The sequence below is a fragment of the Marmota flaviventris genome, chromosome 5 (assembly GCF_047511675.1).
Source record: "Marmota flaviventris isolate mMarFla1 chromosome 5, mMarFla1.hap1, whole genome shotgun sequence".
NCBI classification, from domain to species: domain Eukaryota; kingdom Metazoa; phylum Chordata; class Mammalia; order Rodentia; family Sciuridae; genus Marmota; species Marmota flaviventris.
In genome coordinates this window covers 107,138,904-107,153,239 of record NC_092502.1, presented here as the reverse complement: position 1 = coordinate 107,153,239, position 14,336 = coordinate 107,138,904, and the positions used below count along the sequence as shown (strand labels likewise).

Genomic DNA, 14,336 nt, shown 5'->3' with positions numbered 1-14,336 from the left:
GTAGGGAAAACAAAAATAATATATGTTGTGTTTAATAAAAACAACATTTCTGTGTTTTCAATACAATTATGTAATTTGTAGCCACCATCAGAGGCATCCATTGAACAGCTTACCTGTGTGCCTAGTTTGGGACTAATAACATCTACAGTTCTGCTCACGTGCACATTCCAAATAGTTGGTATTAAGAGAGTTTAGTAACTCCAAAAATTAGTAAAAACATAGTACAAAAAAAATGATCAGTGCCTAAGGAAATGGAAATGCTAATTACCTTGATTTGGTCAATACACCTATATGTAATTACCACACTGTACCCCATAAATAGAAACAATTATGTCAATTAAAATGTTGAGTACAAATATAGTACAAATGTTCTTGGAGACAGGGATATGTCTAAAGATGTCAAAACTCATCAATGACATTTCTTTTATGGCCACATTTCTTCTAAAGGCATTAGTGTCCCTCCTTCATGGAGGTATTTTTGGTTTTGTTTTTTTTTTTTCCTTGTTTCCTATTTGAAAACAAGTCAACAATGTCCCCTTTTCACGGCAAGAAAACCTGCCAAGGGAAGTGGAGACACAACCCAAAGCAGCTGGCTTCAAGAACCTGCCATAAAGAAATAGTCCCATCCCATTGAGTCCCATCCCATCCCCCTCACCTCCCCCTCCCCAACAACCCCAAGGACACAGCCACATCAATCATCCAGAGATGAATGGCTCAGGGCCTCAGGGAACCCAGCCACATCAGAGCAAGGCTCCAATAAAAGATGGACACAAAAACCCACCCAGAAAGACAGACAACTAATGTAAATAAGACACATTCTCAATTTAACATAAAGTGTGCACAGCTGAATCTTCTGAGGAAGACCCACCTTCAAGTGAAGAACTTCCCAACACAGTCCAACCTGCAGGTAGCTCCAGCTGGGTCAGAGCCAGCACCAGCTCCTCATCCAAAGCAGGTAGTGCTGCCACCGTCAGGGCAAATGGGGTGAGCAGGCTCTGGTGGCTACAGGCTGTGAGGCGATCAGCCTGGGTAACCAGCAATCGGGCCAGCCTGCAGGCCATGTTGTCCACGTAGGTCACTGAGCCAGAGCCCATGGTCACCGGGGAGTAGCCTTCTGAGCAGAGGCACACAGACACCGTCACCGTCTCCTGAAGCCGGTGGCCTGGACGACAAGACAGTGAACAGCTCAGCCCAAGTCTGCAGAAGACTCTCCCAGTGGCCTCAAGCTAGCTCAGCAGCACTGGCAGGAAGACAGGCAGAACGGAGAGCCTGCCAGTCTTTAAACACTGCCACACCTGTGTGGCAGTCAAGTTAAAGCTGACACCATCCTCTTTTAGTGACTACTGATTTTAAAGCTCTCTTTTATGAGCTTAGGGTCTATTCTTCTCTCGTGACCAAGCACACTTATTTGCCTGTCTTCACCTCTTACCTCCACCCCAGCCCCCTGAGTTCAATTCTGCCACCTTGAATGTACCCACTCCCATCAAACTGCACACATCCAGCTACATGAGCTATTTTCCTCTCTGACATTTCCTCCAGCGTCATATATTTTTACCTATTTATTTAGATGAGAATTTTGTAAGATAGCATCACAAAATTACACACATTCATCCTAATTCCATGGCACTCCTTTGAATGTGAGTTGGGAAGGGTTAAGAATACTAAACAGTCCAAGTGTGGTAGTGCACACCTGTAATCCCAGTGACTCAGGAGGGTAAGGAAGGAGAATTGCGAGTTTAAAGCCAGACTCAGCAATTTAGCAAGACTCTAAGCAACTTAGCAATCAAGATCCTATTTCTAAATTAAAAACACAAAAAAGGGCTTGGAATGTGGCTCAGTAGATAAGCCCCTCCTCCCCCGAGTTTAATCCCCAGTACCAAAAAGAAAAAAAAAAAAAAAACCCAAGAAAAGAATACTAAAAACACATGCACACATTGATATGAACATATTCAACAGAAATATATGTATGTTCTTTGGTGCCTTCCCCTTGACTTCTGATAATAGCTCCTCTGATCCTCTGATAACTATCTTCTCAGTTCTTAATACTGGTAGGGGTAGTTACCAAGCCCCTCCTTATACTCCTCTTCTTTGCCTCACTCTCAACTTTTGCCAAAGTTGGTGAACTCCTACTAAAGTACATTTTTCTGTTGCCTTTGGCAGATTTTCCAGGAATTAGTAGCAGCAAACCACTGTAACCATGATAATCACGGCTGACACAGAAGCCATTCAGCTACCGCTGGCCCATGAGGTCCTCCTGTCCCCAAGCAAATGGCTCTGCCTTATTCTGCAAAGCTTTCCTCAGATGCTATTCTACCAGGACTCCAGGATCAAGAGTATCTGAAGTTTACTAGAGAGTTACTTCCAGCCTCACACTAACCCTTTAAAAGGGGAGGTATAGAATGTACCCGCCACCACTAGACTGCAAATATCCAATATATACTACAGAAACCTGTTCTTCATGTTTGTGAAGGTTACCCTACTAAACCTGTAGCCAGCCAAATGTAAGGATCAGAAATAAAGACTGCTCATCTCTAGGGAATCTTAAAATGAAGTTAAGGACCCTTACTTTAAGGAGGCCACATTATAATCAGAAAGACTTTCTTTAAGACAGGAGGGGAAGGACAATGGCCCCTACATGTAAGCAAAGAAAAAGACAAAACGGAAAGTTCTGATATTGGGAGGGGCATTTTAGTTAATTATTTCTATTTTTTCTCTATAAGAGGCTTAATAAAAGAGAAAGCTAAGAAAAAAGGGAGGAAACTAAAGGTAAGAAAGACATCAGAGCACAAAGACAGAGAGAAAAAGGACCAACAGGCAAAGTAACTATCTGCCACTAATTAAGTTTGATTTTTTTTTTCTTCTTGTAAGGACGAGGGTTACTGGAGCGGGAGAGCAAGGTGCTTAATATTGCCCACAGTCACAGAGATGGTCTCCAATGACTAAGACCAAGCAGGATTGAAAAGTATTTATACTTCTCTACAATTTTCACTATATCTGTGTTGTTTGCATATTCACTACAAAATCTATTTCCACATGCAGCTGATATACTACATAAGTGCTTAGGAACATATTTTCTTTAAGAATAAGGCCAGGGGCTGGGGCTTTAGCTCAGTGGTAGAGTGCTTGCCTAGCACATGTGAGGCACTGGGTTTGATCTTCAGCACCACATAAAAATAAATAAGTAAAATAAAGGTATTGTGTCCACCTACAACTAAAAAAAAAAATAAATAAATCAAAAGAATGAGGCCAATCTTACCTATAAGAAAAATTGAAGATCATGTATGTGCTACAACTTAAGAGGGCCTGAAAGGCCCATGATTAAGGAAAAAAATCAACAGAATAATGGGAAAAAAAAACAAAAACTATTACCTCTCCTTGCAGGTGATGACATTTAAATTCCACCTTTAGATTAAAGCTTGATAGATGCATGAGCTACATCATATTGAAAATGCAAAACAAATATATCTGATAAGGGTTGTTAATTCATAATACCAGATTAACTCTATATAAAATAAATAAGATACATTAATTTCTATTATGTAAGATATATTACTCTTAATGTAAGGTATATCAACTTGTCACATGTCACCAGGGCATTTGAAGGAGAATAACAGGTTTCAAAATGGGAACACTTTGATGGTGGGGAGAGAAAGTTCTGGAGCCTAAGATCATTAAGGAGAATTCTGAATGGATACAGAACCCCAGCCAGCAAAGGGAGCAAGGCAGGGGAGAGGTGAACCTGGAGCTGCCAGGCTGACACAGGGGAATGAGGAAGGAGGCTGAAGACAAACTTCATCAGTGCCAGTTCTTCCTGAGCCAACCCTGGCATTGAACCCTAGGACTTGAGGATGTGATACTTAGGGTATAGTGTTTCCTCCGTTTGGCTGCATCCAAAGTACACCCAATCATAAGAGCATGGTGCAGCCAGCAGGATGAGCCTGCTAGTCAAGGACTAAGTCAAGACTCCAAATGTAGCTGCAGATGAAGCAGGAAAACCCTCCCATGAGAGAGAACACAGTGCAAGTTTTCTTCCTGATGGTACCCGTCTGTACACACCCAGGCACAGCCTCAGAGCACTGTTTTCCTTTCCCTTCTGGTTTTCTCCCGGCCTAGAACTCTGGAGGGAAGATGACTGCTAACAGAGTTCCCAATCATGCAACAAAGAGGCTGCTCACCTGGAATTCTGGATTGGAGAATGTTATCCTCGATGCGCTCTGCGATCACAATGTGTCTCTGATGAGATCCATCATAAATAAAGTAAAACTCAGCATCTTCGGGAAGATAAACATTTTTGCCAAACTTTGCATAGACTGTCATCTGCCCCTGAAAGATAAATAAGTTGGGGCATCATTACACTTCCTTGTCCTGGCTCTAAGAAACCACAACAAAAGGGCGCACATCCAAAACATTGTCATTTGTTATATTCACTTTGTATGAGTGAGCTCAAATATCATGAATCCACCTTTCCAACAACAACATTTTGTGACATTGGGGAAGATGCTTCCTGTTATATTTGGAATCGAGGTAAGAGCTAGTCTGTTCAGGAAAGGTAAAGAAGTTCAGGACATAGGGAAGGATTTTTTTTTTTAATTTACTAGATGTGGGAATGTGATATTTCATTGTCTTTTACTTTGAACTCTTACCTGCCAAACATCATTGCTTGTATTAATTTTCATCCTGTACCTGAAATGCCAATATTAGTACAAAGGTTCATGATAATTGTCATTAGCCCTGGCTTTGCCTTGTAGGTGGCAAGAACCTTCAATGTTCACAAACATTGCCAAACAAACAGGACAACTGGCTCCCACACTTGATATGCCAGTTCCATTCGCTATTTATCTTCTCGAAGGGATTTCCAAGTCCCCTTTCTCAACCAACCTGGCCTTACAGTTTCTCTCAAGAGCTCCTGGTTGGCACAAAGCCTGCAAAGCACCCTGTCCCATGGAGGCACAATCTGAGGACAAGTGTCCAAAGGAACTGAGGTGGCAGCTAGAGGTCTTGAGTATATGATCCTGCAGTGGCTTTGGGCATGGTGCTAAATCATCAGAGCTGCCCCCCAGTGGGATGCAGTGATGGAAAAGCCCACCAGATCTTCCCAGGAGACTTAGAAGGATTCATGACACTCCCTACCCCAAACACAAAAAGGCAGTGTGGAGTGGGGCCTCCAGGGAGAGGGAGCATTCCGCCCAGCCCGTGGGAGTGGCAAGGAAGTGGAAAGTGGGGGCTGGAAAGGTCGCCCACCTTGGAGGGCCTCCAGAGCTCGCCTAGTGTGGAGAAGCATCTGGGCTTCTGTGTGCTCAACCAGAGCAAACCAAACCCATCCTCCAGGAGATTCTCACCCTGAGATAGGAAAGAAAACTGAGCAGAGAAACACCTATGCAGTCTCCTGGACATCTGTTTGCCTTTGATGGGTATCAGACTGACAGTCTGTATAGCAGCATGACACTCCAGGATGCTAAAGAATCAAGTGAATCAGGAACAAAAGCAAGATTTGTGCAGGGCTCCTCCTTTCAGTTGCCACACTGTTATTTGATCTAAATTTTTTTAAATAAAAAAGCTATGTTTTCATAGTGGTTTGAATCCATCCAACATACATAAAGTTATCTGAAATTATAACTTGGGGTGAACACCAATTGTGGAGTTCTGAAAAAACAAAAAACATCACCAGTTCACAATTTTGAATTGTCTTTTGTCTGCATAGGGCATGCATGCACAAACACAAGTGAAAGAAAGTAACACAACAAGAAAAGTCTATCATACAATAGCTTCAAAAAAAAGTTCAGGAAGGAGATCTGAAAAGGAAAAAAAAAAAAACCAATAACAAATATCTAACATGAGCGACAGGAAACTGAGATGAAATTCCATTTCCTAAAAACGGAAGAACAAATTGCTATAGTCATGTTCTTGGTTACTAAAGGGATTGTTAATAATCCATGGACAGAATCTGACCTGACCTCTTCATGTTCTTTTTTTTTTTAAAATAGAAAACAGATTGTATAAATAGATCAAAGATTTTCTCAGATCACAAGAATATCTAATCTGCATCTATTCCAAACAGTGGTCATGTTACTATTTTGCTTGGTTGGGTGAACAAGGACTACCACTTAGGAAAGCATTTAATTATAACCCTTTTCTAATGCAGTATACTGTCCCCCTAACAGTATGGTCTTGCACTTCATGGTAGCCCTCTTTCAATGACATCATGCTTATGTCAGGAAAGAAGATAAATAACACTCATGTCAGAAGTGAGACAGGCCCATTAAAGAGAGATGTCCACAAATCCTAGCACTAAGTACGATATCAGCAATAAAAGGAGTCCCTTTTTAATAATCACAAGGACACCAGAAAGACAAAGATACTATGGGAGTGGAAAGAAAGGGGATGATCAGAAACCAATAGAGGTAGCCCATGAGATAGAAGGGGAGTCAGGAGAGGAAGCCAGAGAAAGAAAATATGAAGATGATAGAACAAGAACATCTGCATTTAGGAAAGGCCATTCATATGGCATGTAGAAGGTGGACTGTACATGAAGCTCCCTGGAGGATCTCAGGAACATGGAAAGAATATGTTGAGCAATCAGAGCAGTGATTAATCAGCCACAGGTACCAGATTTTGGCTAAGACCGGGGTCTTTCTAATCACGGTGGCCCCTGAAAATCTGCTGCTCTTCTTATAAGGCCACTTGTTTCATACATGATAAAGACAAATTCTAACATACAGATTCCAGGGTACCTCTTTCACTTTCCCATCTGGATTCAATTGCATTCTTTGCTTTGGGCAATTGAAAATGACAAACTTTCCTAATTTGTTAGCATCAACATCAGAATCACTCCACATCTGAACAGAGGTAACAGAGATGTGTTATCACCTTTCTATCAATTACATTCTAAATGCAAACTCTGAAATAGCTCACTGAAACTTCTGGACACAAGAAGAGGCATACTAAGAAAAAAATCTCTAAAATTAATTTATAAATGTAATGTGCAACAATCAAAATCAAAATTCCAGAATAAGCTTGTTCTAAAGTTTATTTGGAAGAGTAAATACATAAGAATAGAAACAAAAGTTTGAGATAGAATAATATTTAGGCTGTGAATGAAGGGCTCAGAGTTTGCCCTATGACATAGCAAAATATAGAATAAAACCCAGGTAATATGAAGAGTATGTAGAGACAGATCCCAAAGTAGAGTGCAGAGACAGACACATGTGCCCATGGAAATTACATAATCAAGATGGCATTTCAAATCAGTGAGTTAAGAATGGTCTACTTAATAAATGGTTTGGGTACAACAGCTCTCCACTGGGAGTGAAAACATGCTTCCTATCCTGTTAGAGTCTGTAAACAAGTCAAAATAACACCTGGCATTTTGCCAGAGAAATGTTAGAGTTCATAAACAAGTCTGGATGGTGCCTGGCAAAATGCCAGAGGGAGTGGTTTGAGAAGTAACAAAAGCGAGCTATTAAGTGTGGAGATTCCTTATTGGTTGACTGATGTATCTAGTTTATGCTAATTAGATAAGCTGTGTGGAATGTATAAATACTGCTCCTGTCCTTCAATAAACGGCTCCTACTCCTGCTGTATCAATCAACACAAGTCGTTCGTCACCCCCCGGTTATTTTGCCCAGCCAGCCGGGCTGCGGCAGATGGTGGCCCGTACCGGGAGCCCCGGGACACTCGGGGGTAAGTGACGAAAAAAAGCTGCCCGTCCATAGATAGGAAGGGAGCAAATCTGCTCGTCCCTAGACAGATAGGACGAGAGGAAAAATGACCATTTCCAGAAAATGGAGAAGATTGATACAGTATGTTTGTGTCTTGTTTTGTCTCAGTGTATTGTATTGTCTTTATGATGAAAATATGGAAGGGGTGAGAAGTAAATTACTAAGGGAAGAAGGCACCCCAGTGGAACCAAGAATAGTTAGGGCGTGTGTTGATAGAAGCCCAGGAACTCTAGTCAGAAAGAAACAGAAAGTTCAGAAGAAGAAAGATTATCAGAGGAGGAAGGATTATCAGGAAAAAAGTTGCAGCAAAAGGCTATTACTAAATACTTTTCGTTACCGGAGGGTGCGTGAAGCGGAGAGGCGGCTGCCAAGTGTGCAAGCCGGTCACAGCGCAGCAAGGATTTTCCAAGAGGCGGGGGCGACTGGCCCTTCCCTGCCTCCTGGCCGGGGAGCCGGCTCTTCTACTACCGAGAGCCCAAACCCAAATCTAGACCTGACCTGGAGGCACAGTCTCGCAGGCTCTTGCTCCCTGTGCCCAGTAGCAGTTTGAGTCCGGGACCCTCCCCAGGGCGATCTGGGACTACCCGGATGCTACAGCCAGCAGAAGACGCTACCAGCGTCCCTGATGTTTGCTCATTTTCAATGCCAATAACTAAGCTACAATGGTTCTCCCATACCTGGAAGCTAATGAGTAATGAGCACTATTAAGGCTTATTTCAAATGCAAAAAAACCTTGAGATAATGTGCTAAATTGTTCAGAAGGTTGTTTTCTTAGTAGAATGCTACAGGATTTTCTTTAGCCATCCGGAGTTCCTGCCTTCGTTCCAGTGCCAGTGAAGACGAAGGTGGAAGAATTTCCAGTGTTGCTGAGAACCAGACGAGATTTCGGCTGAGAAACGGATGAGACTTCGGATCAAGCTAGCTGCCTGCAGAACTTACCTGGACTGTGATTTAAGCTAGCTGCCTGCAGAACTTACCTGGACTGTGATTTAAGCTAGCTGCCTGCAGAACTTACCTGGACTGTGATTTAAACTAGCTGCCTGCAGAACTTACCTGGACTGTGATTTACCTGGACTGTGTAAGAGACACTGCTTTATCTGGACTGAGACAACAAACGGTAATCTACAACAAATTGTAACTCGGTATGTTTGCTAACGCTGTCATTGCTGGTATAATTTTTCCAAGGGCTTCTTGCATGGAGCCATCAATTGGCTTGGTATTGTGGCATTTTGTATCCTCCCTTTCTGTTTGTAGCAGGTTATTTATGGTGTTTCTGTAAAAACCACTATGGTCGTTATTTAAATTAAACAAAAGGGGGAAATGTTAGAGTCTGTAAACAAGTCAAAATAACACCTGGCATTTTGCCAGAGAAATGTTAGAGTTCATAAACAAGTCTGGATGGTGCCTGGCAAAATGCCAGAGGGAGTGGTTTGAGAAGTAACAAAAGCGAGCTATTAAGTGTGGAGATTCCTTATTGGTTGACTGATGTATCTAGTTTATGCTAATTAGATAAGCTGTGTGGAATGTATAAATACTGCTCCTGTCCTTCAATAAACGGCTCCTACTCCTGCTGTATCAATCAACACAAGTCGTTCGTCACCCCCCGGTTATTTTGCCCAGCCAGCCGGGCTGCGGCACTATCCCATAACTAAATTTCTAATTAATTCAATATTTAATACACAAAATTCATAAGAGCATGAAACTAGAAGACCATTTAAAGTCTTCATTATCAAACAAAATGATGGTGATTACAGATATCTAAATTTCAGACACATGAAAATGAAGAGTACAAACTCCTTTTCATTTTCCTATGGTCTTACTGGCTTTGTCCCTAGGCACAGATATTCCTCACAGAAGAAGTACATGCACTGCTAAGATTTCCTCTCTTTTATCAAAATTACTTTTCTTCCCCCTTCACTTTTGGTTGAAAATTTTTCTCTATTTTTCTATAAAATATAAATATGCTATTTAAGAAAAATATCTAAATAGACACATCCCAAATCTAAAAAAAAATTTCCACATTGTTACAGTTGTTGACACTTTTCTATTTGCATCCATTAAGTATTTGATATTCCATAATTCTGTAATTAAACATTCTTCTAGTGTTGTACATTAAGTGTATTTCTTTTTTAACTTTATAAACAATATCATAATAAACAATTTCATGTGCATTTTTATTCTTCAAGTTACTAGTTTAAAGTAAATTCCAGAAATAAATCCAAGAATGTGAATAAATTGTCACAAGCAGCCAAACTGCTATCCAAAACTGTTGTATCAATTCTCATTATCTCGTGTGCCGATCATGTGTACCATTTTCATCTCAACCTTGTCAAAACTATTTTTGTAGTATTTCCTGTGTTAGATAATAAACCATTCCTTGCTGATTTAATTCATTTCTTTCAGTTGCCAATGAAATTATTTGCACACTTTTAAAAAAATCTGTTACTAAATGGTGTATATATTTGATAGTGGGCAAGTCAAACTTCAATTTAAAGCATTCTACTCTTCCCTCCTCTTCTTTTTCACTTCTGAGTTCACCTGTATAAGCTTTACCTTTGATGGGTCAAAATTTTCACTTTCCCAAGTAAACCAGCTGGAACCAATGTCAGATCACCCCTTTTTCCCTTTGAATAGTGAAGGTATATCACTTTTTACCCACTCATGCTTGGGTAAAAACCACTCAGCTCTACTCCTGTGAGACCCTCATCTATATTCCTGTGTACTCCATCTTGCTCTCAAGGCCAAGCAACATAGAAAATGGTAACAACAAATGTGGAATAGGAAAGATGAACTGTAATCCTATTAAATAGACTTCGATATAAACACAAAAAATTAGGTGAATTAAATCAACGTATCTTTTCCATCAATATCCTTCTAGACAAATACTACTTATAGATTCCATGGATAATTATTCTCAAAGACGTATCCTTCTGCTAAAATGCTAGGACATCTATGGATTATTTTTCCAAAAGAATTTGAAATGTATTATGTGGTTTTCAACTTAAGCTATCTCTTCCAACAAACGTAACTCCTGTTTAGACAGCATATGCAGTAGAAACAGTCATAGATGCTAATTTGCATGTTCCAAGGACTTGTTCACCAATCTCTGTCTCTAGTACCCTGAGTAAAAGAGTAGCTGCATTAACCTAATCACTGAGCATTCTTGCACTAATATCCTCTCCCTCCCCCCACCCTCTCTTCCCTCTCACCCACTGCAGGCCATGAATCTGTACATAGTTATTCTTTATTAATAACAATGCTGTTTGCTAGACAACAACCTTAGCTGTGAGTTTCAAAAATATCTAGTAAGAATAATGTATTTTCAAATTAGACAATGAGAAAAAGTAGTACATCTTTTTATAGTGGGTTTTTTGTTGGTTGGTTGGTTGGTATTGCAGATTGAACTCAGGGACACTTAACCTTTGAACTGCATTTTTATGTTTTATTTAGAGACAGGATCTTGCTAAGCAGCCTAGAGCCTTGCTGAGTTGCTGAATTTGCAATCCTCCTGCCTCAGCCTCTTGAGCCTCTGGAATTACAGGTATTCTCCCAATTATGTGGGTTTTCTTAATCTGGTGTCATGGGAAGAATCCATAAATGCATTTCAGGTAGTATGAGCACCTTTTAAAATTATTAGCAAAACTAGTGCTTGCTTTGGTAGCACATATACTAAAATTGGAATAATACAGAGAAGATTAGCATGGCCTCTATGCATAAGTGTTTCATATTTTGAAAAAAAAAATTATTAGCAAAATTGTTTCTGTGTATATGTGTTCATGTTAAGAAAAGATTTACAGGCTTCATCACAGTCTCAGAGGCATACAAAAATTCACAATTTATAATTCTGGCTTTTATAGTAACAGATAAAAATGGAAACTTAACAAATGCTTTTTAATGACAATAGCCACCTTTTTATATAACAGTTGGACATGTTTTCCAAAGTATTCTGGTGTAATATACAATCTTTATATGGGATGATTTGGAGAGTAGAAGCAACAAAGATAGATGTGAGTTGGTATGTTAAATATAACAATCAAAATTTACTATTCATGCCATAAAAAACATTATTCTAATATAAAGATAGTGTTCTAAGTGAACTACCAAATTCATTTCTTTGTTTTAATATTTGAAGCCTAACTTTTTAATAATAATAATAATAATTCTATACAGACAAAATCCTTGAAAATTTAGGGGGAAAGAATACATTATTTTTTTTTTATTGTATCCCTATGAAGGAAAGCAAATACAAGTACAGGTACTAGTGAGTCCTATCACTACTGGCTCACTACTCCAGAGTCAGGGGGACAACGTTGCATTTTGTGATTTCTGCTCAACATCCCATTCAGCTTCTTCCCTTCACAGTTTCTCGGCCCACTGTCTGTGGGTGGTGTCAAAGAAAGTACTCTGAGCACAAAGTATTTTATTCCAAATCACTGTATTTAACTAAAGGCTTTCTTTAAAATAAAGTACGGAAATGCAAAGATTATTTACACAGATCTAAATATATACATATCTATACACAAACATTATCTTTATGTGTATAGGACTTCACAATTTATAAAGTACTTCCTTGTGTATTTTCTCATCTTATTCCACAATAATACCTGGGAAGGTAATATTTTTATCCTCATTTCTAAAGGAGAGAACACTAAAAACATCAAGTCTAGTAAGCAGGAAAACCAGAAATTCAACCTCTATCTTCCTGTGCAAAGCCAACAAGCTTTTATCCCCATCAGGTTACTGCACAAACAGTAAAAGACTGAATGTTTAGTGACTCACCTGCACTTTTACATTTAATTCAGTATTTGTTTTATATACTTAATAAAGAATTTGCCATCTTGAAATTCACCAGGGTTCACATCATGAAAGCCATGGGTAGGTGTGGGAGTGGGAGAGATGGATAAATGTTCCCTAATTCCTCCAAAGACATATGCGGCCATTAGAGGCATTAATTTGGGAATCAATCTGTTAATCAAAAATTCTTAGAAGGGTACAGAAAAAGCATATGATCCAAAAAAAAATTAAGAACCACCAAATTAGAGCAGGTTTAAAAGAGTCTCACTTTTACATAGTGTAAAATAGAAAGATTACTCAAATTTATCACCCAATAAAATTCACGTGAATACTAATTAGTTAAATTCTGGGGAGAAATATCCAAATATCATTTTTTAAGATGAGGTTAACTAAAATGGCTTAAAAGACTTATAAGACATTTCTTCAGAAATTGTGTTTGGGGTACAAATGGCTTCCATTTCCAGATAGGATGACCAGACCATAGTATACCAGCATTCCTGCTGATAAAAACTGAGGAACAAAAAAAAAAAACAAAAACAGATAAAAGTGTTCTCTTTTTTTTAACATTTATTTTTTAGTTTTAGTTGGACACAATACCTTTATTTAGTTTATTTATTTTTATGTGGTGCTGAGGATGAAACCCAGGGCTTCACACATGCTAGGCAAGTGCTCTACCGCTGAGCCACAACCCCAGCCCCAAAAGTGTTCTTAAAAGCATCCAACTTCTATGAAAACAATGAAGACAAAAGCAATAAAATTCCAGAAAGAGGAGAAGCACTTAGAGAACAGAAGATAATGGACTAGTATCTTCAAAGCAATGGAAAAAAATGATCAACACACTAAAATTCCACATCTAAAAAATATGCTTTTTAAATGAAGGTGGAATTTAAATTTTTAAGGCAAATACTTCAGGGACTCATCACCTGTAAAACAGTATATAAAGAAATACTAAAGGAAATAAATCAAGCAGAAATAAAATACTCTCAACAGAAACATTGATGTGCAGGAGGGAATGTGGGGCAGTAATATGGGTAATATGCGGGGCTGGGATTGTGGCTCAGTGGTAGAGCACTTGTCCCACATTGTGCAAGGGCCTGGGTTTGATCCTCAGCACCACATAAAAATAAATAAATAAATAAATAATATGGGTAATAAGTGAGTAAATATTATTAATATCAAATGTATAAAATTATAATTTACACAATAATATATTTGAAAATATATAATATAATGTTTTGCAAAACAATGTCATGGAGTTTAAATTATTTGTATTACAATGTTAGACAACAATATTGTAAAAGGTAGATGGAATTAAAGTGTAGGAAAGTGTTGAAACTAATAACTTTTATTATAATTGTAACGTATCAAATATCCAATATTTTACTTGCAAATAACAACTACAAGAATAGTAAAAGAAAATATAACTAGCCAGGCACAGTGGCACATGCCTATAATCCCAGCAGCTCTGGAGACTGAGGCAGGAGGATGGCAAGTTCAAAGCCAGGGGCAGCCACAGTGAGGTGCTAAGCAACTCAGTGAGATCCTGTCTCTAAACAAAATAGGGCTAGGATGTGGTTCAGTGGCCAAGTGACACTGAACCCCCCTGGACCCCCCCCCCAGAAAAAAAATATATAAAACTAAAAGTAATAGAGGGGAAGATGAAATAGAAAACAGATGATTAATCAAAAAGAAGACAAAACAAGAGAAACAACATAAAAAGTGTGTACCAAATAAAGCAAATAGTTACATGAATCCAACACAGCAGCAGATATATTAAATGTAAATTGACCAGTTGCTCAAATTGAACACCAAGACTGACAGTAT

At 39.0% G+C, this 14,336-nt stretch overlaps 1 protein-coding gene and 1 non-coding gene across 5 annotated transcripts in view; one reads left to right on the top strand and one right to left on the bottom strand.

The window, feature by feature from the left end:
- Arhgef28 (Rho guanine nucleotide exchange factor 28) overlaps nt 1-14,336 on the bottom strand; it is a 306,403-nt gene that overhangs the window by 179,413 nt on the left and 112,654 nt on the right. For all 4 annotated transcript variants that reach the window (XM_071612505.1, XM_071612508.1, XM_071612507.1 and 1 more), the window contains exons 3-4: nt 4,176-4,323; nt 869-1,162 (exon numbers count right to left, since the gene is read on the bottom strand). In XM_071612505.1, the coding sequence (XP_071468606.1) occupies nt 869-1,162; nt 4,176-4,323 (442 nt within the window). The remainder of the gene's footprint in view (nt 1-868; nt 1,163-4,175; nt 4,324-14,336) is intronic.
- Nucleotides 11,364-11,465, top strand: LOC114086664 (U6 spliceosomal RNA). The gene has a single exon (XR_003581664.2). It is a non-coding gene; the product is annotated as a U6 spliceosomal RNA (small nuclear RNA).